General features: G+C 37.5%; 1 protein-coding gene across 5 annotated transcripts in view; it reads left to right on the forward strand.

The window, feature by feature from the left end:
- The first annotated feature begins 1222 nt into the window (after positions 1-1222).
- IRAK1BP1 (interleukin 1 receptor associated kinase 1 binding protein 1) overlaps positions 1223-24846 on the forward strand; it is a 35543-nt gene continuing 11919 nt past the window's right edge. For 3 of the 5 annotated variants that reach the window (XR_011996893.1, XR_011996892.1, XM_072735770.1), the window contains exons 1-4: positions 1277-1660; positions 9581-9646; positions 19101-19231; positions 19339-19624. Coding sequence is in view for 3 of the 5 variants with exons in the window: in XM_072735770.1 (XP_072591871.1) it covers positions 1346-1660; positions 9581-9646; positions 19101-19231; positions 19339-19609 (783 nt within the window). In the remaining 2 variants the exon portion in view is untranslated. Of the gene's footprint in view, positions 1661-9580; positions 9647-19100; positions 19232-19338; positions 21609-24846 lie in introns of those variants that run through there. The other 2 variants (XM_026007392.2, XM_072735765.1) reach the window with 2 other exon arrangements.

The following is a 24846-nucleotide window of genomic DNA, read 5'->3' on the forward strand; positions in this document are numbered from 1 at the left end:
GGTACAGATGGGCAGCCCGGGCGGCTCAGTGGGTTAGGCCGCCTTCAGCCCAGGTTGTGATCCTGAGACCCGGGATCGAGTCCCACGTCGGGCTCCCTGCATGGAGCCTGCTTCTCTCTCTGCCTGTGTCTCTGCCTCTCTCTCTCCCTGTGTCTCTCAGGAATAAATAAAATAAAATAAAATAAAATAAAATTAAATTAAATTAAATTAAAATAAAATAAAATAAATAAAATAAAATGAAAGAAAAGAAAAGAAAGAAAAAAAGAAAAGAAAAGAAAAGAAAAGAAAAAGAAAGAAAGAAGAAAGAGACACAGATACAGTGTAAGTTGTACTGGCCCAAGAGTGTCCGTGTTGCATGTGCTTTGATACCTGTTGGGTCTCTCTCCTGTCCATACGCAAAGCCAGTACCATTCTAGGCATTTTAGAGAAAATTCAAAGCTGAAAATTATGTCAGATCTATTACTCCTACTGGGTATGCTATCCACTGCTTTTTTTTTTTCTTTGCTTCCCATATGACAAGCACTTAAAACTACACTGCAAATGTGAAATGTATTACCAATATGACTTGAGAGACCATGAAACTGAAAACTCCAGGAATTATCAACTCCCACGACCAAACTGGCAGAGAGCGGTTCGTTCCAACGAAAGTCTCGCGTACCACGGCGCTGTGGAGCCTCCAAGAGCCGTGCCCGAGAGCAAAGGTAAAGTCAAATTAGACAAGGCTGGGGACAATCGCTGACCGGCCTCACAGAAGTAGAAGACAAATCCCAGGGCAGCTCGGGTGGCTCAGCGGTTCGGCGCCGCCTTCCGCCCAGGGCGTGACCCTGGGGACACAGGATCGAGTCCCACGAGTCCCACGTCGGGCTCCCTGCATGGAGCCTGCTTCTCCCTCTGCCTGTGTCTCTGCCTCTCTCTCTCTCTCTCTCGGTGAAATAAATAAATAAATAATAAAAAATAATAATAAATAAAATAAAATAAAACAAAAAATAACGAATCCCACTGCGGCGAGCCAGGTCGTACCGGGAGCTTCCCAGCGGGCAGACGCGGGCGGAGGGCTTCGAAAGGCGGAGCTCTGCAGAGAGCGGCGGCGGCGGGGACGACGCGCTAAGACTTTTGATAGCCGTAAGGCAAACACCTCAACAACGACGATCACGTTGGCCCAGCCAACACCTTGTAAAGGACTTACGGCAAACACCAACTCACGGCTCGCACCCTCCAGAAACACTGGGGCCTCCCAGCCCCTCCCGGGATCCTTTGCGCCGCGCGCAAGAAAGCCGTGGCGTGCTTTGGCTCGGAAGGGCCGCCGTAGGCTCTGGGTTGCTATGGAAACGTAGCTACCATCACTATGTCGTTGCAACGGACGCCTCAGTCGCGGGTATTCGTGGAACTGGTTCCCTGGGCGGACCGGGGCCGGGAGAACAATGCGGTCTCGGGCGGTGAGGCGCTGCCCGGCCTCCGCCGCCCCGTCTCCTCAGCACAGGCCCAAAGCGCGACCCGCGAGGTGCACGTAAGCGGCACTGCGGAGGTGTCTGCGGGCCCTGACCGCGCGCAGGTGGCGGTGCTAGTGAGCAGCACCAAGGAGGCCGCGGCTGAGGCCAAGAAGAGCGTTTGCCGCCGCCTGGACTACATCACGCAGAGCCTCCAACAGCAGGGCCTGCAGGTGAGAGCTTCGTGCGGGAGGCCTCGGGCCGGACGGCAAAAACCGGAGGCGGAACTTCCGGCCCCGCGGGTCCCTGCTGGAGGCGGCGTGGAGGGGCTGGTGGGTCAGGGGCACGTTGGTCTCCCTGGTATGACGGAGGCCACGACCTGGCCGACTGAAACTTGCGGCCAACGACGTATTGCCGGTACCTGAGGTAAGCTTACCTTACTGAGGTAAGCCTCAGTGGCTTATAAAGTAAAAGAATGCAAATCGAGTCAGTCTTTATTTGGTGGTATTTGTCGCCAATAATTTTGTTTTTAACCTCGATAGGACGAACTGGCAGGCCTGACCATTAGATGTAAAATGGTTGCCTAAGTCAGTGTACTGCACACTAGTCATTCTTTGTTTTGATTCTGCACCATGCAGTTGGCGAGCGAAAAGCGCGGCCTGCTCCCTCCCCACCGGGTGAAGCTTCGCATTAAGTGGTTTTTCAGCATTTTTCCGCCAACAGTAACGTGGGGAGGAAAAATGAATTCCATTAAAAAAATGTCTGCAATATTTTTCGTTTTGAACTTTCAAAACAAGCCAACATGTTGTAGATGCCACACAAATGAAATACTGCTACTTAACGAGAGATGTCCGTGAAACAAACACTAACTACATCTTAGCTCCACTTCTAAAAAGGAAAGAAGCGAACCAGCTTTATTTAATCTGAACAACAGCTTTGTGAGTCAGGTTTTAATATCCCCATTTAGATTTAAAGAGGTTAAATAATGCTCTAAATTTCAGGTAGGGTGGTATTTGTTGTCTTCTTGAAACTAAAATCCGCTTTTTTTCCAGCCACAGTTGCCTCCAGATAATTGGAATACAAGAAAATTAGAAGCCACAGAATGGGTCAACTATCCCAATTCCCTCATTTTACACAGTACGACTCAAAAGGCCAGAGTTGTGATTTATCCAGGGTAACACCAAGTTCATAACAATGCTTCCTGCCTATTGTTAAACATGACCCACACCCAAAAAACAAGTCTTTATTTTAAGGAAAAAATATATTTGTACTGCATTTACTAGTATAGTTATTTAAAAAGTCATTTGGAAAAGATGTCTTAATTACTTCACAGTTTAAAAGAATTCAAATGCTTATTATAAGTAATGTGAATTAAATGGTTTAATATGTAGAAAAAATTTCCTCAAAACAACTGTTGCCCGTGCTGCAGTCCTGTTTGCATAATATAACTAATTCTTAAGTTATTTATGTAAAATGTATACCAAGTTCACATGGCTGTAAATTCTAATATGTAAAACAATAAATTACTGTATTAACTTAATTACATTAGGGTTCAGTGTTCAAGGCAAGAGATAGAAGGTCAGTAATCTACCAGTTAACTTTGCTAATGGAAGAAAGCAGTCATGTAGATGATTTGTTCAGTAGATAATGCAAAAAATCATATTACTTTTCAGGATGAATTATAATGGGTTTTCACAAAGTCTTTATTCATTTTAGATTTTGGAGTTTGGGTTTTATAAACATCACTGCCCTACTTAAAGGTTTCCTCCTATTCAGGTTACTCTGCTTAATAGATGGAGCCTAATTTTCTGTTATTTCCTGTTATCTCACCTCTCCTTGACTAGCTGATGCCCATTTTTTTCTTTAAGAACCAACCAACCTCACCTCCTTGGCATTCCTTTTCTAACATAACACTAGTCTCTGTCATACCACACTCCATTTCCCACTTGTAATAAAACTTAGTCTGTATTTTAATTCTTGCTTTACTGGTGTCTTCTTCATATTCTAAACCTCTCCAGAGCACAGACCTTTTTGTATCACTTGCTTTGCATTCATAGGCTATACTTTATATATATAACATTTTGCTTTGTGGTTTGCATGTTCTCTTCATAGGCTGTAAGCTCCAGTATTTGCCTACTCATAATTGTATTTTTTTTTTGATAAATGTGTTATTAGTTGCTGTGCACCAAAAATAGAGAATGAGTAAAACATAGGTACTGTGCTGAAGGAGTCTCATGATAGGAATAAACTAATATATAGTAAGTGTTACGAAGAAAATGTGTTCAGAAAGCTGTAGACAGAGCATGGAGAAAGGCTTTGTTTGCTATAATGAGGAGTTTGGATATTATTGGCTATAAAAAAAAAATCCTGCTTAATGCTAGATCTTTTACAAATGTTATCTCATTTGATACTCATTCCGACCACATGAAAATGCATTTCAATTGCTGTTTATGGTTGAGAACTCACAGGATCAGAGTGATTATTGGCAGGGAGCCCACCCAAGGTCACACAGCTAGGAAGTGGCAAAGTTTAGACTCTAGTCAAGAATTTTGACCTCAAAACCCTTGCTCTTAACCACTGTAGTGTGTTGCTGCTTTATTGTCTTGGCAGTGGGTGATTAAGTTTTAAGTAGGGGATGTAGCAGATGCTATTGATACCCCACACTTGTATCCCTTGGCACTTCACATTTGTGTGCATACAGGCCCAACTTCCATCTGCCAACACTTGTGAATTCCTTGCCAGTTTTTCCTGGCTCCACCTACAAGTGGGCCAGTCAGTAGTGCCAGAGAATTAACCCCTCCTCAAGCTCTAGCAGCCTTGAACTAACAACTGAGGGGAGAGAGGGGAAAGATACCTTCCCTCTTGGGCAGCTTAATTCTGAGGTACGTGTTCTGCCTTATTGCCAGAGTTTCTCTGCAGATAAAAGTTCCAGTTGCCCACAGTGGTGACCGCTTGGCAATACATACTTGAATGGCTTACTTTCCTTCCATTTCACTTCCCACTCCCCTACAGTGTTTCTTGGGATCATCTTAAAAATTAACTGCTTAGGGACGCCTGGGTGGCTCAGTGGTTGAGTGTCTGCCTGTGGCTCAGGGTGTGATCCCAGAGTTCCAGGATGGAGTCCCACATCGGGCTCCCTGCATGGAGCCTGCTTCTCCGTCTGCCTATGTCTCTGCCTCTCTCTGTGTCTCTCATGAATAAATAAATAAAAATCTTTAGGGCAGCCTTTGGCCCAGGGCTTGATCCTGGAGACCCGGGATCGAGTCCCATGTCGGGCACCCTGCATGGAGCCTGCTTCTCCCTCTGCGTGTGTCTCTACCTCTCTCTCTCTCTCTTTCAAAAAAGAATAAATAAAAATCCTTAAAAAAAATTAACTGTTTATACTCACATCCTTGGCTCAGAGTCTGTTTCTAGATGTGCTCAAATTAAGATAGGGAGTAGTAGGAATAGATTGAATATATCATACAAGTTGGCTTCAGCTTTTCATTATTGAAAATGGTGGCAAAATTAATATCCTTGTTGCTAGGTATTTATACATGTTCTTAATTATGCTTTTTGGTTTTGGGTTTTTTTTTAAGATATTTATTTATTTATTTATTATTTATGAGAGATAAAGAGAGAGGCAAAGACATAGACAGAGGGAGGAGAAGCAGGCTCCATGCAGGAAGCCTGATGTGGGACTCGATCCCGGGACTCCAGGATCACACCCTGAGCCAAAGGCAGATGTTCAACCACTGAGCCACCCAGGCATCCCTAATTATGTTTTTTGGACATTAATTCCTGGTTTATACAAACTTTCAGGCTTATGAAAAATTACAGTCTAGGATGAAAAGTTTACACTAGGCATAATGGGCATAATCTTTTTAATTTTGCCAATTCAGTAAAAAAATGTTACTGTCACTTCCTATGTTTTATGTTTTTTTCACATTTGAAGTTAAACTTTATTTCATGTAAATTGCCAATTCATAATACTTTGTCCATTTTTTCTGTTGTTTTTTCTTTATTAATTTAAGGGATCTTTTTTAAAAATTAGTTTCTACCGTACAGTATAATGATTCAACAATCTTGTACATTTCTCAGTGCTCATCAAGATTATTATACTCTTGGGATGCCTGGGTGGCTCAGCAGTTGAGCGTCTGCCTTCGGCTCAGGTTGTGATCCCAGGATCCGGGATCGAGTCCCACATCCCGCTCCTTGCGGGGAGCCTACTTCTCCCTCTGCCTGTGTCTCTGCCTCTCTCTCTCTCTCTGTGTGTGTCTCATGAATAAATAAAATATTTTTTAAAAAGATAGTTGTACTCTTAATCCCCTTTATCGATTTATCTATATCCCACTCCCCACTTCCCTCTGACAACCACCAGTTTGTTCTCAGTAGTTAAGTCTTTTTTTGTCTCTCTTTTTTTCTTTCCTTGTTTGGTCAATTGCTTTGTTTCTTAAATTCCACATATGTATATAATCATATGGTATTTGTTTTTTGCTGGCTGATTTATTTTACTTAGCATTATATCTTCTAGATCCAACATATTGATGGCTGAGTTATGGTCCAATGTGTGTGTGTTTGAATGTCTGTCAGACATCTTCTTTATCCATTCACCTATGGATGGACACTTAGGTTGCTTCTATATTTTGGTTATTGTAAATAATGCTGCAATGGACATAGGGATGCAGGTATCTTTTTGAATTAGTGTTTGTGTCTTCTTTGGGTAAATACCAGCAGTAGAATTACTTATCATATGGTAATTCTATTTTTAACTTTTTGAGGAACCTCCATACGGTTTTCCACAGTGGTTGCACCAGTCTGTATTCCTACCAGTCACGTACAGGTTTCCTTTTTCCCCGCATCTTCACCAACATTTGTTATTCTTGTTTTTGATTTTAACCACTCTGACATAATAAGGTGGTATCTCATTGTAGTTTTAATTTGCATTTCCTTGAGGTGAGTGGCATTGAGCATCTTTTCATGTGTTTGTTGGCCATCTGTATGCCTTCTTTGGAAAAATCTGTATTCAGGTCCTCTGCCCATTTTTTAATTGGATTATTTGTTTTTGTGGTGATGAGTTGTATAAATTCTTTATCTCCTTTGGATATATCAAATATATCATATAAAATTATTTCTCCCTTTCAGTAAGTTGCCTTTTTGTTTTGTTGATTTTCTTCCCAGTGCAGAAGCTTTTTATTTTGGTGTAGTCCCAGTAGTTTAATTTTGCTTTTGTTTCCCTTGCCAGAGGAGACATATTTAGAAAAAAGTTTCTATGGCTAATATCAAGGAAATTATTGCTTGTGTTTTCTCCTAGAAATTCTATGGTTTCAGATCTTGCATTTAGGCCTTTAATCCATTTTGAGTTTATTTTTATGTATAGTGTGAGAAAGTGGTCCAGTTTCATTCTTTCGCATGCAGCTGTCCAATTTTCCCAGTACCATTTGTTGAAGAGACTGCCTCTTTCCCATTGTATATTCTTGCATCCTTTGTCATAGATTAATTAATTATCATAGGCCTTATAAGTGTGGGATTATTTCTGAGCTCTATTCCATTCCACTGGTATGCATCTATTTTTGTGCCAATATTTACTGTTTTGATTACTGCTGCTTCGTAGTGTATCTTGATATCTGGGATTGTGATACTTCTGGCTTTGATCTTCTTTTTCAAGATTAAGGGAACTTTATCAACAACTCTGTCTTCCATGTATTGCAAAAAATTCTCCCAATTTCATCCTTGCCATATACCTTTTACAGTATTGAACATACAAAATGTTTAAGTTTTATTTAGACAAATTCATTAATCTTTTCTATGTGTTTCTTGCCTTTGGTGTAACACTTATTGGATCCTTCCGAAGCTTAAGGTTATATAACTATTAACTAATATTTCCTGGAACCTTTAGGGACCCTTGATACTACTTAAATATTTGGTGTGTGGGAATTCACTTTGGTGTAAGGAAAAGGGTTTTGTTTTCTCCTAAATGGGTAAGTTGCTGTACTGAAATCATGTACTGAAATCTTATCTTTTACTGCGTGTGCAAGAACTTAACTTGAATTGCCCTTAAAAACAAAAAGTATGGGCAGCCTGGGTGGCTCAGTGGCTTAGTGCCACCTTCAACCCAGGATGTGGTCCTGAAGACCCAGGATCGAGTCCCACATCAGGCTCCCTGCATGGAGCCTGCTTCTCCCTCTGCCTGTGTCTGTGCCAATCTCTCTCTCTCTCTCTCTCTCTCTCTCTCTCGTGAATAAATAAGTAAAATCTTTTTTTAAAAAAGTATTATTAAAAAAAGTATTTTAAAAATTATAATAATAAAAATTAAAAGTATTGCTTTCATAATCTTAAATGAATAATATGCACATCAGGTATGCAATGGTCAAGACTCTGTTTTGATGCAGTTCTCCTGGCTTTCCTGTGCTTCCTGCATGATACTAAAATGGCTACAATATTCCCAAGCCTTACACCACATACTGTACCATAACAAGAAAGTCAATAGTTCTTATTTCCTGCAACCATATAAAAACAAATACTCCTGTAGTTCACAGGACATGTTAAATGGATGATCTAAATTGTCTGGCCAGAGAAATGGCATATACTAATTAGTGTAAATTTAGATTTCTGCCCATTTTTTAACCTAATCTTGTAGCAAATTAGTTGTGATAATCCTGAATGGTTTAGACCTAATCAGGATTTACCTTTAACCACATAGTTGCTGCTCAGAGAGATTAGGGGCAGATTGTATGTCATGAGGATTCCATATTGCTTGCTGTGCCTTTGTTTTGAAATGTTACTGGTATTATACTTGTCTTCAGACATTCTTGGATTAGTTTTGGAATACTAGTTCTTTTGATCCTGGTTATGCTGCTACATTAGTACCACATTATCTAAATTATTACAGCTTTGTAAAACATTTGAAGGGCAAGTTCTGCTCTCATTACTTTTCTACTAGAAGATTTCCTGTCTGCAAGGGACATGTTAAATTACACCACAGGGATACAATCAGAAAATCCAGAGAGTATAAAATTCTGGAGTCCAAATAAAACTTCTTTTCATATTTTGCAGTATTCATATATCAATTTCAAGAGAATTATTGATTTTACAATATTGCATCCTGGTCCATTTTTTCAAGCATGTGTGTGTGTGTGTGTGTGTGTGTGTGAAGTTCTGTGGTTTTCTTCATGTTTGTCCTTTTTAAGTGTATTCCAGCCATGACAAGGTTTTTTTATACCTATTGAGAATGTTACCTTGCTGCCTTCATAGACTTAAGTAGTTATTCTTATACTGACCTTTTTGTCTTTTAAAATCTGCCCTTTATATTTGGATATAAAATAGCTTCCCTGGAGCCTAGTTGGGAAAACTTAATGGACTAGGCTAGTATATTTTAGTATTTTTTTAGTTCGTACCCAAAATGGCAGGATTTCCCAATATTGGCACTATTTTTAACATCCTAGATTAGATAATTCTTTGTTTGCCGTCCTATGCATTTTAGAATATTTAGCTGTATTCCTGACCCCTACCCATCACATGACCAACTTGTCCTCAGTTACCTGGGGCTGTCCCAGTTTTCCTAGAATTAGTCCCATGTCTTAGGAACCTCCTCAGTTTCTAGTAAACAGAAGCATTTATTCAGTGTCTACTTAGTACATTATAAAAGTGTACTTCTCTAGCCCATTTTAACAATCAAGTTATGTCTCTAGACATTAGCAAATTTCCCTGGGGAGCAAAATTGCCTTCTGCTTAGGAACCATTACCCTACAGATAACCGGACAAAGCTCATATTTTGTGTGGGAGCCCACCAGTCAGACATTACCAGGAATATATCTATGATGAAACAAATTTACTTATTTAGCATGATCAGCAGATTCCTATAACATCCAAAAGGCTTTATGTACAAATAATTCCTCATTTGTATACCAGTCTAAGTTCATACTTTTTGTACAAGCTACTGTAAAAATTACTACAAACGGAGTGACAATGATGAAATTTTCAGCAAGTATTTGTAGACTTTGAATTTACTTCATGTAACTTTTAGGAAAGTTTTAAACATCAAGCAAATCAGTTCTTTCTGCATACTCTGTTATTCTGATTTTAATAAGTTCAGGTTTCTGCTTTATGTTTTAGAGTCCCTGCATTTAGTAGCCAAACCTTTAGTAATTATACTCTTGTACTTTCTGCTTCAGGCAGAAAATGTAACTGTGACAAAGGATTTTAGAAGAGTGGAAAATGCTTATCACATGGAGGCAGAGGTATGTACTTATCATAACATAATTGGAAACAGCATGACTTTATGGGGACAATTTGCATTTATTTTACTCTTGAACTGAAATGTACAGGAAAAATGCTTCCCATGGTATTGATAAAAGATTATTTTTCTCAAAATCATTTTTGGTGTTAATATCTGTGGGTTTTTTAAAGTTTTTTTTTTTTTTTTAGTAATCTCTACACTCAACATGGGGCTTGAACTCATAGCCCCAAGATCAAGAGTCACATGCTCTTACCACTGAGCCAGCTAGGCACCCCTGCGTGAGCTTTTAAAATAAATTTTAATGAGATTTATTTGAGAGAAATTGTTTTGAAATGGAATAAAAATAGCAAGGAGGAAGTGGCAGTTAATTGCCACCTGAATAAAATTTTAGTAAAGTTACCACTTCATGAGCAGGAAACACTACAGGAGAGAAATTTCTTCTTCTCAGATAAAAAGCAAATTAATAAAGTCCTTACATAAGGATTGACACACTTTTCAACATTCTTTTTTTATAATGCAATTTTACTGTGTTTGTGGTAAGTTAAATTTTATTTCAAAATAAAAACCACTTGTGGGCACCAGGGTGATTCAGCATCCAACTCTTGATTTGGGCTTGGGTCATGATCTTAGGGTGAGATGAGCCCTGCATTGGGCTCTGTGATCACTGGGGAGTCTGCTTGAGATTCTCTCTCTCTAAAATAAAGAAATCTTTAAAAATAACCACTTGGGGCATCTGGCTGGCTTACGAGTAGAGCTTTCAACTTTTGATCTTGGGGTTATGAGTTCAAGCCCCCTATTGGGTTTAGAGATTACTTAAAAATAAATCTTTAAGGGGCGCCTTGATAGCTCAGTTGGTTAAACATCTGGCTTGGGCCCAGGTCATAATCTCAGGGTCCTGGGATCCAGCTGAATTGGGCTCCCCACTCAGCAGGGAGTCTGCTTGTCCTACCCCTTCTGCCCTCTCCTCCCCTTTACTCCTTCCCCTGCTCATGCTTTCTCTCTCTCAAATAAATCTTTAAAAATAAATTCCTCAAAATAAATAATTTTAAAAATATAAATAAAAACTATTCAACCTTTGCCCAAGTTAAAAAGAACAAAATATTTTTGTATACTCAATGATAACATTTAGTTCCTACAATTGCCTATACATTTTACCTATCTTTAAAGATTTTATGATCTGGATTTTATGAAATCATGTTATTATTTGTTATACAATTATGTTATAATTGTAGTTAGATTATAGGACTGCTATTTGTTTCAGCTTCCAAACATTTTGGGATTATGTGCGAGGTCCATACTGCCTGCTTGTCACAGGAAGCAAACAAGAATGGAGTTAGAGTGGACTCTTGTTTATCTAGTCAGATTATCTTTAGAGGTGGGAAATATCTTGAGAAATAATCTAGTCCTACCTTCAGGCATATAATAGGTTATTTTTCTAATTTTAAGGATATAATTTTAATCTCAGATAACCTGGGCTCAGACTTCTCAAAGACTGTTACAAGAATTAGAATAGAAATTAGAATCCTGGTTTCTTACCTCTTTGAGATAGTAATTTTTACAAACATTGTTGCTCCAATACTAATTTTAATGGTTTTGTGATTTTCAACTTAAAATTTAACTATCTCAAGGGATTTTAAAATTACTTAGGATAATTTTATGGATCCACATGGCAAAATTTATTTTATAATAGGGACTCAAAAGTATCTTTCAAAACAGGATAAAGGGGAGCTGGGAGAATGGGCAAAATGGGTGAAAGGGAGTGAGAGATAACCTGCTTTCAGTTATGGAATGAGTAAACTATGGAGATGAAGGGTACAGCATAGGGAATACGGTCAGTGGTATTATAATAGTGTTGTACGGTGACAGATGGTGGCCACACTTCTTGTGAGCATAGAGGGTATAGACTTACTGGACACCTGGCTGGGTACAGACTTATTGGACACCTGGCTGGCTTGGTTAGTGACTCTCCATCTTGGGGTTGTAAGTTTGAGCCCCATATTGGGTGTAGAGATTACTTAAAATCTTAAAAAGAGTATAGATTTGTTGAATCACTGTTTTATACCTGAAACTAATGTAACATTGTGTGCCAACTGTACTTCAGTTTTAAAAAGGAGTTATTTTAAAAAGGGAGTTATGAATCTTCTCAGATAAGAAAAGTTTTAATATGACTTTTATGATATACACTATGATATTGTTTCATATCAATTGTTTTCTTAAAATAGATTTTTCAGTTTGGGGGATCTCCGGGTAATATTCACAAGAGAGATTGGGTGTCAAAAAAAAAAAAAAAACACAACAGGATGAAGAACAGAGTGGTAAGAATCCGTATTATGGAAATCAAAAGCCAGGAGTATTCTGGAACTCCTCCAGTAGTTATTGCCTGTCAGGGCTTTAGGCTGTAGTGAATGTACATTGGCTCAGGTTATCTTTTAAGTATCTTAAGTTAATGGGCTTTATTGTGAAGATACAGGAAGGAAGGAGGAAAAGGAATGGTCCCAGCAAATACACAGTCTTCATGGAAAATGGGCATGTTTTTTAGACAGCTGTTTTAGAGACCCACTGTACAGTTACAAAAAACGCTTTAGAGGGACACCTGGGTAGCTCAGCATTTGAGTGTCTGTCTTTGGCTCAGGGCGTGATCCTGGAGCTCCAGGATCAAGTCCTGCATCGGGCTCCTGCGGGGAGTCTGCTTCTCCCTCTGCCTCTCTCTCTATGTCTCTCATGAATAAATAAATCAATCTTAAAAAAAAATGCATTAGAGCTGCTTGTTTTGCTATAAGAAGATGACTAAATGAGGACTTGGCCAAACACTGCTCCTCTTCTTCTGCTATATTTACTTCTTAATGTCTTGTACTCATTTTCTTCAGAAAATGTTTATATTTTACATAGGGCTCTCTGATAGCCAGAATTCTTAAATCCTGCAATCTAATACATGATTGCTCTTAGGTTAGCATCAGCAGTCAGTGGAGACCAGGGTGGTGGGGTCACAAGGTACAAAATGATGTCTAACATATACCAATATTCTCATGGACAGTTAAATATACAAAGTAAGATCAGATAGTAGAACATTATTTTACATAATAACTAAAATTTTCATCCTGAAAGGCACTTTAAAGATTCTTTATCTATAAACTTCTACCTACCCTGCTGCTTCTCTTTAAAGATAATCCAAAGTTAGAAATTATATAAGTGCACGAGCATAAAAAGTTTATTCCATCTTCAGACATCTAATCAATACAAAATTTTGTAACGTTAAGCCAGGATTGACTCACTATTATTCATCCATTATGTACCTCTTCAAGAACAAAAGGCTAATACTTGTTCCTTCAGGTAGATACTTGGAAGTTCAGTATCATGTTGATGCTACTTTTTTCTTCTCCAGGGGTAAGAATCCCCAATTTCTTTAATCATTTCTTATAATAAGACAAACTCTTTATTGAGTCAACCAATTTCCATCTAAAGCACCTAAGCTATGGTGTCCTGTGATTTAACCAGCCCGTATGAGAAAAAGATGACTATCTCCTTATCTTGAAATGTTGAAAAATGAACTTCTAGCACTTGCATCACATTGTTTCCTTCTTTTGAGCTGTTATAATTAATAATTACAATTTGCTGAACTGCCTTTCTCACATACTGCTTTATTTTTTTTTTTTTTTTAATTTTATTTATGATAGTCACAGAGAGAGAGAGGCAGAGTCACAGGCAGAAGGAGAGGCAGGCCCCATGCACCGGGAGCCCGACGTGGGATTCGATCCCGGGTCTCCAGGATCGCGCCCTGGGCCAAAGGCAGGCGCCAAACCGCTGCGCCACCCAGGGATCCCTCTCACATACTGCTTTAAATCATATTTCTATTTTATATTTTGTTATTGCTACTTCAAAATGAAGTATAAGTTTATATTTATCTCTGTAAAATTTTATCCACTAGGTTTGACCTGTGTTTTGAGCCTATAGGATCTTTTTGGGTCTTGATTTTATCAAGCAGTGTTTATATTCTATCCTGCCAGCTTTCTGTCACCTGCTGATCTGATCATCTGTGTACCCATCTGTGTAATTAATAAAAATATTAAGTAGCATTAATCAACTATGACCCTAACCAACAATGTTGCCATGAAGACTGTATGTCAGTATATCCCAAGATTTGTCTAAATAAGTAAAATATAAATCCTTTAGAGCTACAGTATTTCTCTAATAACTTGCCAGCTAGGAAGTCAAGTTTAGTACATCATGACTTGTGCTTAATAAGCTCAAATCTACATGCTCAATAGGTTGGCCTTTGGATAGAAATAATTTGGCAGTCGTTCAGAAGATAGAGATTAGAAGAAAAGCATAAGTTGGTGAACCTCACTCTTAGGAATAAAAGCAAAATTAAAAGTCAGATGAGTTTTCTACATCTCATCAAGAAACTCAAGACTTTAGAGAACTTTACAAGATTTTAGTATTAGATTCCTGTGTTCTTATTTTGTTATTCCTGATGCCTTCTTGGAGGACCGTTAATGTGAAAAAGACTTGTATTCTTTTCTTCAGAGACAGGACCAAGAAAGCAGGAAGAGATTTAAAGAGGAAAGAAAAGAATAGATTGTGGCAGTACCAAAAAGAAAAGAAAATATGCAAAGTGCTTGAGGCCTGTGGTAATGGAACAAAATGAATCAAAAGGCCTTATCTTCTTTACTTCTCATAAAAACTTTTTTCTTTCCTAATTTCTTATAAACTAATTTTTAAAATAATCTGTTCTAGAATCTTGCCTAGAATCAAAAAGAGTCTAGCCTACTACATGTAGTTTGTTCAGTATTATAGCCACCTGCCTTTTATGGAAATTAGAACTACCAAGTATTTTTAAAAAGGCTTTTGGCTGTTTCTTTATGGTAATTGAGATTAGCAATAATTCAGAAGTCTCATTTGCAGATATTTTTAATAAACTGAGATTTGATTTATCCAATAAGAGACAAATTTATTAGAGGCACTTAAAATCTCACCTATTTGGGGGGTACCTGGCTGGCTTAGTCAGCAAAGCATGCAACTCTTAATCTTGGGGTCATGAATTTGAACACCATATTGGGAGTAGAGTTTACTTTTTTTTTTTTTTTTTAAGATTTTATGTATTTATTCATGAGAGACACAGAGAGAAACAGAGGCAGAGACACAGCCAGAGGGAGAAGCAGGCTCCATGCAGGGAGCCTGACCTGGGACTTGATCCCAGGACTCCAGGATCACGCCCTGCGCCGAAGGCAGGCACCAAACTGCTGAGCCACCCAGTGATCCCCTAGAGTTTACTTTAAAAAAAAAAAAAAATCTATTTTGGAATTCAGTTTCTTTTTTAGTACCAAAATTTCTAATGAGTTTTCTTGACCAAAGAGATGGGAAGCACTTATGTATCAACCTGTTTTGTAATTTAATATAGTTAGTACAAGAGAGTATATAAAATAGGTTTATGTGTATACATTTGTAATCACATTATTTTACCATGATAAAACAAATGAGAATTATGAATATGATATATGAATTTATCTTAAATGTTCTCTTCAGGGCAGCCCGGGTGGCTCAGCGGTTTAGTGCTGCCTTTAGCCCAGTGCATGATCCTGGAGACCCAGGGTCGAGTCCCATGTCAGGCTCCCTGCATAGAGCCTGCTTCTCCCTCTGCCTGTGTCTCTGCCTCTCTGTCTCTCTCATGAATAAATAAATAAAATCTTTAAAAAAAATAAAATTAAATAAATAAATAAATTTTATCTTCAATATATGAGATAGATTAAAACTTTTTTATCCTGAATAGCTCTTAAAAATTGTGATGCAACATCTCTATTCTTTAGTAAAGTGACTCCTGCCTCATTAATTTGGATTTCTTTCGAGCTATGTATTGATTATATACCATATTGCTGAATTTAAAAGCCGAAGTTCAGGGCATTGGCAGGCTTAAAGCAGTTCTTGAACTGTTAGAAAAAGAATACAAGTTTTTTTTCTATCAAATTTATTTCTTTTATTTCTTGTTAATCATTTAACCCACATATTCCTAAACTATAGTTTGTCCATGGTTTGGGACAAAGAGCTGATAGTCTGTTTATAAATGTAGATGTGGGGGATCCCTGGGTGGCACAGCGGTTTGGCGCCTGCCTTTGGCCCAGGGCGCGATCCTGGAGACCCGGGATCGAATCCCACGTCGGGCTCCTGGTGCATGGAGCCTGCTTCTCCCTCTGCCTGTGTCTCTGCCTCTCTCTCTATCTCTCTGTGACTATCATAAATAAATAAAAATTTAAAAAAAATAAAAATAAAAAAAAATAAAATAAATGTAGATGTGGGATCCCTGGGTGGCTCAGTGGTTTAACGCCTGCCTTCGGCCCAGGGCGTGATTCTGGAGTCCCGGGATCGAGTCCTGCATCAGGCTCCCTGCATGAAGCCTGCTTCTCCCTCTGCCTGTGTCTCTGCCTTTCTCTCTTTCTGTGTCTCTCATGAATAAATAAATAAAATCTGTAAAATGAATGAATGAGTGAATGAATGTAGATGTACTTCTAAAAGCTACATCTGCTAACTTTTTAAGTCATGGTAATGATAAGAGGGATGCAAGGCAGACTCTTGTTTGACCAGTTCCAGAGCTGATCGCAACAGAGAGTTTTTCCTGCTTTTTATAGAAGTAGAGCAAGCCAAGTACTACATGGTAAACCTGATTTTGTGGGATTAGATTTGCCTCAGATAATTAGGGGTGGAGGGGACTCGAAAAACAACTAGTATCAGCAAACTTCTTAGGAATTTTCATTGTCCTTTCCTCCATATGCTTTTTTTTAAAGATTTATTTGAGAGAAAGAGAGAAGCAGAGGCAGAGGGAGAAGCAGATTCCCTGCTGAGTGAGAAGCCCAAACGTGGGGTTGGATCCTAGGATCTTGAGATCATGACCAAGAAAGCTGAGCTGAAGGCAGATGCTTCACCCACTGAGCCACCCAGGTGCCCCTACTTTTTTTTTTTTTTTTTTAATAGCAAAGAATACCAAGAGGGCATGTTTCATAGGAAAGCAGGTATACTTATAAAAATTATTTTTGTTTTAAGCAATCAGGGTAGAAATTGGAACAATTTCTTTAAATAAAATTTATTTCAGGGACGCTGGATGGGGCAATAGAATAAGCCTCCTCTTGGTTTCCATTCAGGTCATGATCTCAGGATCTTGAGATCGAGCTTCATGTCAGGCTCTGAGCTCAGCAAGGAGTCTGCTAAAGTTTCTCTCTCCCTCTCCCTCTACCCCTCCCTGTACTTGTTCACTGTCTCTCTCTAAAATAAATCTTTAAACTCAATAAAATATAATTCAAGGGCTATGTTCTTATATAGCAAAGAATTACTTTTGTTGCCACTTGGAACCTGTTATGCTCAATCACTCTAATCTGCATGCAGAGAAAGCCTTTGAACTCTGAAATTTAGTTACCCTCCAACTTCTATAAAAGCACTATAAATCTTGCCATATTTCATTATATGTAATGAAATATATGTACAGTGCCTTTGTGACTGTTATAGATTAAATATAGCAACAAAAGACAAGACTTTTTTCCATATTAGACTATGCAAATGCAGAAAAGTATGATCTGTATTTTCTTTTTTTTTTTTTTTTGAGAGAGCACAGCAGGGAGGGGCAGAGGGAGAGAGAGAATCTTAAGCATTTGGGGCTCAATCTCATGAGCTGATATCGTGACCTTTGTGGAAACTTAGTTGGATGCTTAGCTGACTGAGCCAGCCAGGCATCCCTGTATTTGTTTTCATACTTTTTTAAAGATTATTTATTTATTTACTTGAGAGAAAGAGAGAGAGCGCAAGTTGGGGAAGGGCAGAGGAAGAGAATCTTCAAGCAGATTCCCTGCTGAGCACAGACCCTGACAAGGGGTTCAATCTAACGAACCTGATATTATGACCTGAGCCAAAGAGCCAAAGAGTCAGATGCTCAACTCACTGGGCCACCCAGGCACCCCTGTATTTATTATTAAAGGCAGCTATAAAAAAAAAAAAAAAGGCAGCTATAGGCATTTTGGAGCTTTGATTTTCAACCAGGAAGGAAATGCAATTTTGGAAACTATCTAGAAGTTAAAAACTAGCACCCTGGGTAAGGCTGAGAGATTGATTTTTCACTAATAGATGATATTTTAACTAATACCATAGAGTATTTAAAAAAAAAAAAAGGAAAGAAACAAAACTATCAGACTTCTCTTCAAAAGACAGAGAAGACTTCTGCTTCTGGCTAAGATAGAATAACATTGACTAGATTTACCTTCCCACCTGAAACCAAAAACTGGACAAAGTGTATGAAATAGTTTTCAAAAGGGTGGACATGAGGCAATGAAACACAGTGATCCCTGAGAAAAAAGAAGTAAAAGTCCTACTGTGTCAGAGTGCCTGGGTGGCTCAGTCGGTTAAGCACTTGCCTTCAGCTCAGATCATGATCCCAGGGTCCTGGGACCAAGTTCCACATCAGGCTCCCTGCTCAGTGGGGAGCCTGATTCTCCCTCTCCCTCTCTCTCCTCTCCCTGCTCATACACTATCTCTCTAGTAAATAAATAAAATCTTTTAAAAAAGAAAAAAAAAAGTCCTACCATGTCCTAGATCACTTTCTTAAGAGAGTGTCCAGGCAGCTTCACAGGGAAGGGAACCCACACAGAGCCTGGCAAACTCCTTGTATTGAAGAAATAGAATTGAGAGCCCAAACAAGACAAGACAGCTAGAGCTTGCAGGAGAGTAAAGGGCTGCACAAAAAGAGGTCTTCAGAAACTACAGAGGGGACCCCTCCTCCCCAACCTTCACCAAGTACTCAGCAGAATACCCATCAGCACATGTATGTGCAGAAGTGACCTGAGGCTAAGTAAAGAATTCCCCCAAAAAGATTAGAGGGAACAGTGTTTGAACATACAGGGTTTGGGTACAGCCCCAGCCAGGGTAGGAAATCTTGATTCATAGGGCTTGAAGTAGAGTATACAGAAGTGTCCTGCCTCATTAGGGAGTAATAATTAGCACCAGATGGAACATTACTCTATTCCCACCTAACAAATCTTAAAAGCAAACCTAAAGAGATCAGTTTCCCAGTTAGCTGAATTCTAGAACAAATAAAGAATATTTATAGAAACAGAAGAATATCCAATACCTCCCATAAAGTGAAAGATTACCTGGCATGCAAAATATCATGGAAACAAAGCTCACAATAAGGAGAAAAAACTTACCCAGAACCAATATAGATGTTAGAATAACCAGGCAGGATCATTAATTACTATAACTGTATTTCATATGTTCAAAAGTTAAATATAGAGGCTTTTTAAAAGTTTAATAAAATTTAATAAAATAATTTAGTTTTCAGTATCAAATAGCTTTATCTGTCACATATTATAATAAAATGACCTCATTGTTATTTGACTTTACCTTTTTTACTCATATTTACAGAAAATCTTGAAAGAATAGATCAGGCATGAAAATAATTTCAAGTGTCATTTCATTTACAGGTCTGCATTACATTTACTGAATTTGGAAAAATGCAAAATATTTGTAACTTTCTTGTTGAAAAGCTAGATAGCTCTGTTGTTATTAGCCAACCCCAGTTCTATCATACTCCAGGTTCTGTTGAGAATCTTCGGTAAGTTAAGTATATCTTTACCTAAATTATCAACTAATTAAACAAAGCTATTCAGTGCCAGAGTTTATTGAATGTCATATTAATAATCTCTGCATTTAATCCCCAAGACGCCAAGCCTGTCTTGTTGCTGTTGAGAACGCATGGCACAAAGCTCAAGAAGTCTGTAACCTTGTTGGCCAAACTCTAGGAAAACCTTTATTAATCAAAGAAGAAGAAACGAAAGAATGGGAAGGCCAAATAGATGATCTCCAGTCATCCAGACTTTCAAGTTCATTAACTGTACAACAAAAAATCAAAAGTGCGACAATACATGCTGCTTCAAAAGTATTTATAACTTTTGAAGTAAAAGGGAAAGAGAAGAAAAGAAAAAACCTCTGAAATTCCAACCAAAATGTTTGTATAATTTTATTTTTATACTTTTTATGTTTGTTTTTGTCCTGAAAATATATATTGTGTAGTATATAATATTTCTCCCCAAAATCTGTCAATCCTGGAATACAGTCCCACAAATAGCTAAGTTTACTTTCTATTTTTAAAAACTTACTATGGAAAATGCTCTGAAAATAAATGTGTTATATATGCACAATTATATTCTGATAATATAAGTGATGTAAGAAATTTTTATATTTCTACTACAGGAATAAATATTGGCAGTTATTAGCATGATTCTTAACACTAATAGAAAGGATGAGGAACACCTATCTTTTGATAAAAGGGTAGTGAGGTATACTAGGAAAATATTTTGATGCCAGAAATAAAATATATGGACCAGATCCTCTTCACCAGAATCCTATGATTATATAAGCATTCTCCAATACAAATAAAGACAAGCCACATATGTAACTTAAAACTACCGAGTAGACATGTATAAAAAAAGTAAAATGTAAAAAATTTTTAAAAAGCAGTTAGAACTAAGTTTAATATTTTAATCTAATGTCTAAAATACTATAATTTCAGCATATAATCAGTATTTTAAAAATAATGGATATTTATATTTTTTATACTAAGTTTTCAAAATATTTACACTTTATGTTGTAACAAATCTTAATTCAGATGCTAAGTTTTCATCAGAAATGCTTGATCTGTATTTCCTAAAATGTAGTTGAAAAACTAGATTCACACACACAGGTTGTTCCAGACATGCTTAAAAGAGCTAGTAACTGCATCAAGCAGCAATTTCAAGTAGCAATTTTCAAATTAAAAGTTTTAAAAATTTAAAATTCTGTTCCTTGATTGTATTTACCACATTTTTAAGTTCTTGAAAGTGGTTAATGGCTACTGTGTGGGACAGTGCATGATTTTACACTGAGATAATGATCCTTAAGTCTATTTGAGATGTAGCAGCAAGTACAATGCATCGCTATTGCATTGCACATTATCTACAGGTGTTCATAAGCCATGACTGTTGTTACTTAGCATAGGTTTCCCATTCCCCACCATAAAGCTGTAGGTCCTAGGGTTTTTCCTCTGACCTATCTCCATACTCATATACCAATATTTTTTTCCTATAGCACACTCCAGGATGTAGTTTATATCCCACCACTTTCTTAAGTGGCACTGAAATAGTTTTATTCATCTCCTCTGTTGTGTCCTTGGCAGGAGGGAATGTGAAAGCTACGAAGAAAAGTTTTAGAATCCAACACCCTGTGTTCAAATCTGACTTTACTACTACTACAATGTAAGCTCCTTTAAAATGAAGATCCTATGTGGTTCACAGCTGCATTCCCAGACCCAGCATAGTGTCAGGGCCAACACAGAGCAGGCTTTCAAATAATCTGCTGGGCAAATTTACCAGATGTGTAAACTTCGCCAGCAAGGCACTTTGATGTCTTTAAGCTTCTCTTTCCTCACCAATAAAATGAGGCTAAATACCTACCTTGCAATGTTACTATAAGGATTAAAGTTGATAAATACAAGACCATAAGAATAATGCCTCGCACACCATAGCTGTCAATAAACAGTAGCCATTATAGCAACTGCATTCTTTGGTTACTGTCAACTCAACTAAAAGTTGGCTCTCCCAAGTCTTCCATATTAAGATAGATTTTTAAATATATGAAAAATAGCATTATCACAAAACCAGTTTAGGATATGTTTTTATTTCAAAAAGGGCTAAATAAATTATATTTTAGCTTTTATTTATCCAGTTGGATAGAAAAACATATTGGGACTGAACAACAACAACAAAAAATTGTGGGACGCCTGGGTGGCTCAGCGGTTGAGCACCTGCCTTCTGCCCAGGCTGTGATCCTGGAGTCCCGGGATGGGAGTCCCACATTAGGTTCCCTGCACGGAGGCTGCTTTTCTCTCTGCCTATGTCTCTGCCTCTCTCTGTGTGTGTCTCTAATGAATAAATGAATAAAATCTTTACAAAAAATTGTTTATGCTCAATAAAAATTTAATTATGTGTGTAGATTTTTTTTAGCTATAGCTTCATTATATGGTTTCATCATATTTGGTAAACAAAGTTTTCAGCTTACAATGAAATACCTAAAAACAAATTCTAAGTTACCAAACACTTTTTAGAATTTGCAGGAATTTTTAAAGATAGTGCTTTAAAAAAAAGAAAAACTTGTAAAATGGGCAGTCCTGCAATTCTGTAGAGTGGCTAAGAGAAAAAAATCATTAAAGATTGGACTGGTTTAGGTATGACATACCATGTGCTCAAGACTAAGGGTATCGGATTTAGTTGTCAGTTGGTAGCAGTTTAATTTCTGACACATGGCATATACTGGCATCTCACAATGACTTAGGGGACCTGTGCCACAAAGCCTGCTGGGAAAAGCCTATCCCAAACTTAACCCTGACAAAATTTCTTTATTCTGAACCCCTTTTTAAAAAAATCCTTCCAGAAAGCAGCAAATTATATTTGCTGTTTTCTGAAAGAAAAAAAATTTTCCCATTTGGGTATCTGAAATAGACCCACTATACTCCAAACATCTTTGTAAAAGGAAATACTATTAAGTAAATTTTCTTAATATTACTGATAAAATTTAGGATTCTGTTCAGTTACATGGTAAAGATTACATTTTTATAGTAGAAATATACCTTATTTTTAAGTATCAATGTTCTTGACAGTTAATTTTAGTTCAAGGTAAATAAATAAGACCTAGAAAAATAGTTTGTAACTTAAGATGCTTTACTTCATACCCCATAATCATTATTATGTCCTCAGGAATGTAGGTCGAGGATGCCCTAATTCTGTCTGACTTGTTGATAAGAACTTGATAGCAAGGAATTCTTCTCACTGGCCTAAAAATATAAAAACATGAATTACAAGGTCAAATATGGGAGTTAATATATTATTATCTACATTACAAAATTGTATGGGAGGCAAATGCTTTACTACTCATTCCCAAAAAAGCCCACTATATAAATTAGTTTAAAATAACATTTACTATTTTTATGCATATTGTATTTATAACCAAATAGCTTCTCATAATCTAATGTGGCCTAAATTAATATGTTCAGTTTTGTTTAAAACACTAGAATTCAGTGGCTAATCCAAGCCAAGCACTGCTCTCAGGATAATGTAATAGATTTTTTTCAAGAGGAATGATTTATGCTATTTTATTAGAAGAATAACACTTTTTATAACCTGTTTATCAGGATATTTCTGTCTCAGCGACTCTTCTGGAGCTCTGGCTTCAGCATCCCAACCAACAGTTATGCCCAGTTAGCCACATTCCTTGTGGATGATCACCAATCCTACCTCAAAACAGTTTCCACCCAGCCTTAGTTTCCATACTAAAGGATGAAAAGCCTAGGTGGCTGGAGAAACTGCTAATCTAAATTATCCTAAAACCAGTTAAATCCCTAAATTAAAAAAATTTTTTAAATATCCTTCAAATATCAATGTTACTTACCATCTGATGGGGTGGGATGTGTGCCTGTATTTTAAAATACAAAGTTTCTGTCACTCATCCTCTGCTTCCTTTCTGCAGACAATTTTGGGTGAAGAGTTCAAAAACAGAGTAATAGCTCCAATACTACACACACATCAGGTTTACACTGATCCCATTAATTACATACTAATTATGTTTCACCTGTCTTTACACAAGACTATGAACTCCTTAACAGCAGGGCTATATCTTAAATATTTCTTTTCCTCGTATCTCCGGCTAATAAAAGGCTAAGAAGAGGAAAAGTTGGCTGGCAGATATTTTGTTTTATTCCCTATCAGAGGGATAGCATTTATAGCAGAGTACTTGAATGCTGGTACACATAGAAGTAGGGAAGGAAGATGCAAAGTACTGATTCCAGAATGTATGTTCCAAATGTTTGCATATTTTAAATGCATATTTTAAACTAAATGAGTATATACTTTAATTCCTCCAAAGCTTAGCTTTCTCAGAAAAGTCTGTGACTATACAACAACAAATATTTTATTGTCTAAACTAGTCTCTTAAGTTATTTCAGAACCTATACTCTAAGCTTACAGATCAGTGTGTATCTCTGCCTTTCATCCCTTGGCAACCGAGTCATTATCACTTGTGCCACACAAACCTCTCTGATAGGACATAACATACTGCTCAGGGAAAGTTGGTTTTTGAAATTCTAATTGCAACCACTGTAAAACTGCATCTAATAAATTTAGTTAACTTAGAACTTTTAATAAACAGATGCTTAAATTGAATTTGTTTCCATTAGCATTATTTTACTTTCAAAGCTATTTTAGAAAATCATTTATATCTGATAGCAGTAATGCATTTGTAACTCATACAAAAAGTTTTTATGCTTTTTACCTTTTACTGAATCAGTCATATTTATTGTAATTCCATTTAAAAAGAATTAGTACAACGATTCAAATATATCAACTCTAGCCCAACTAAGTAAATAACATCAAAAAATTTTTCTTAGTTTATGCTAAATGAATCATGGAAAGTCTAAGATATTATATTCTATATTGGAGTGGGGGTAAGGTATAATTAACTCAATGTTGAATCTCAACCAAATAAAATACAAAATTATTTTCAATATATCAAATATTTCACTTAGTTCAGAACCTGTAAGATAAGCATGAATTTCTTTTTCATCGTCATTGTACCTATTTCGAAAATGATAAAAATGCAGTGATTATAAACTGATGTGTCTTTGTGAAGAAACCAATATGAATATGCAGCAGAAACCTTTAAAAAATGTATTTGCACGGGCAGCCCAGGTGGCTCAGCGGTTTAGCGCCGCCTTCAGCCCATGGCCTGATCCTGGAGACTTAGGATTGAGTCCCACGTCAGGCTCCTGCATGGAGCCTGCTTCTCCCTCTACCTGTGTCTCTGCCTCTCTCTCTCTCTCTCTCTCTCTGTCTCTCATAAATAAATAAAATCTTTAAAAAAAACTATTTGCAAACCACAGAAGTCAGCATATATCTGAGGAATGACTATTGGTTTCATTTTGTAGAAGTGAGATTTCACCATATTCTAAAATGTTACTACTCTTAAACATTACATTCATCTAAAATATTCAGTTGTGGGGATCCCTGGGTGGCTCAGTGGTTTAGCACCTGCCTTCGGCCTGGGGTGTGATCCTGGAGATCCAGGATCGAGTCTCACATTGGGCTCCCTGCATGGAGCCTGCTTCTTTCTCTGCCTATGTCTCTGCCTCTCTCTCTCTCTCTC

Source organism: Vulpes vulpes, chromosome 1 (assembly GCF_048418805.1).
Source record: "Vulpes vulpes isolate BD-2025 chromosome 1, VulVul3, whole genome shotgun sequence".
Taxonomy (NCBI): Eukaryota; Metazoa; Chordata; class Mammalia; order Carnivora; family Canidae; genus Vulpes; species Vulpes vulpes.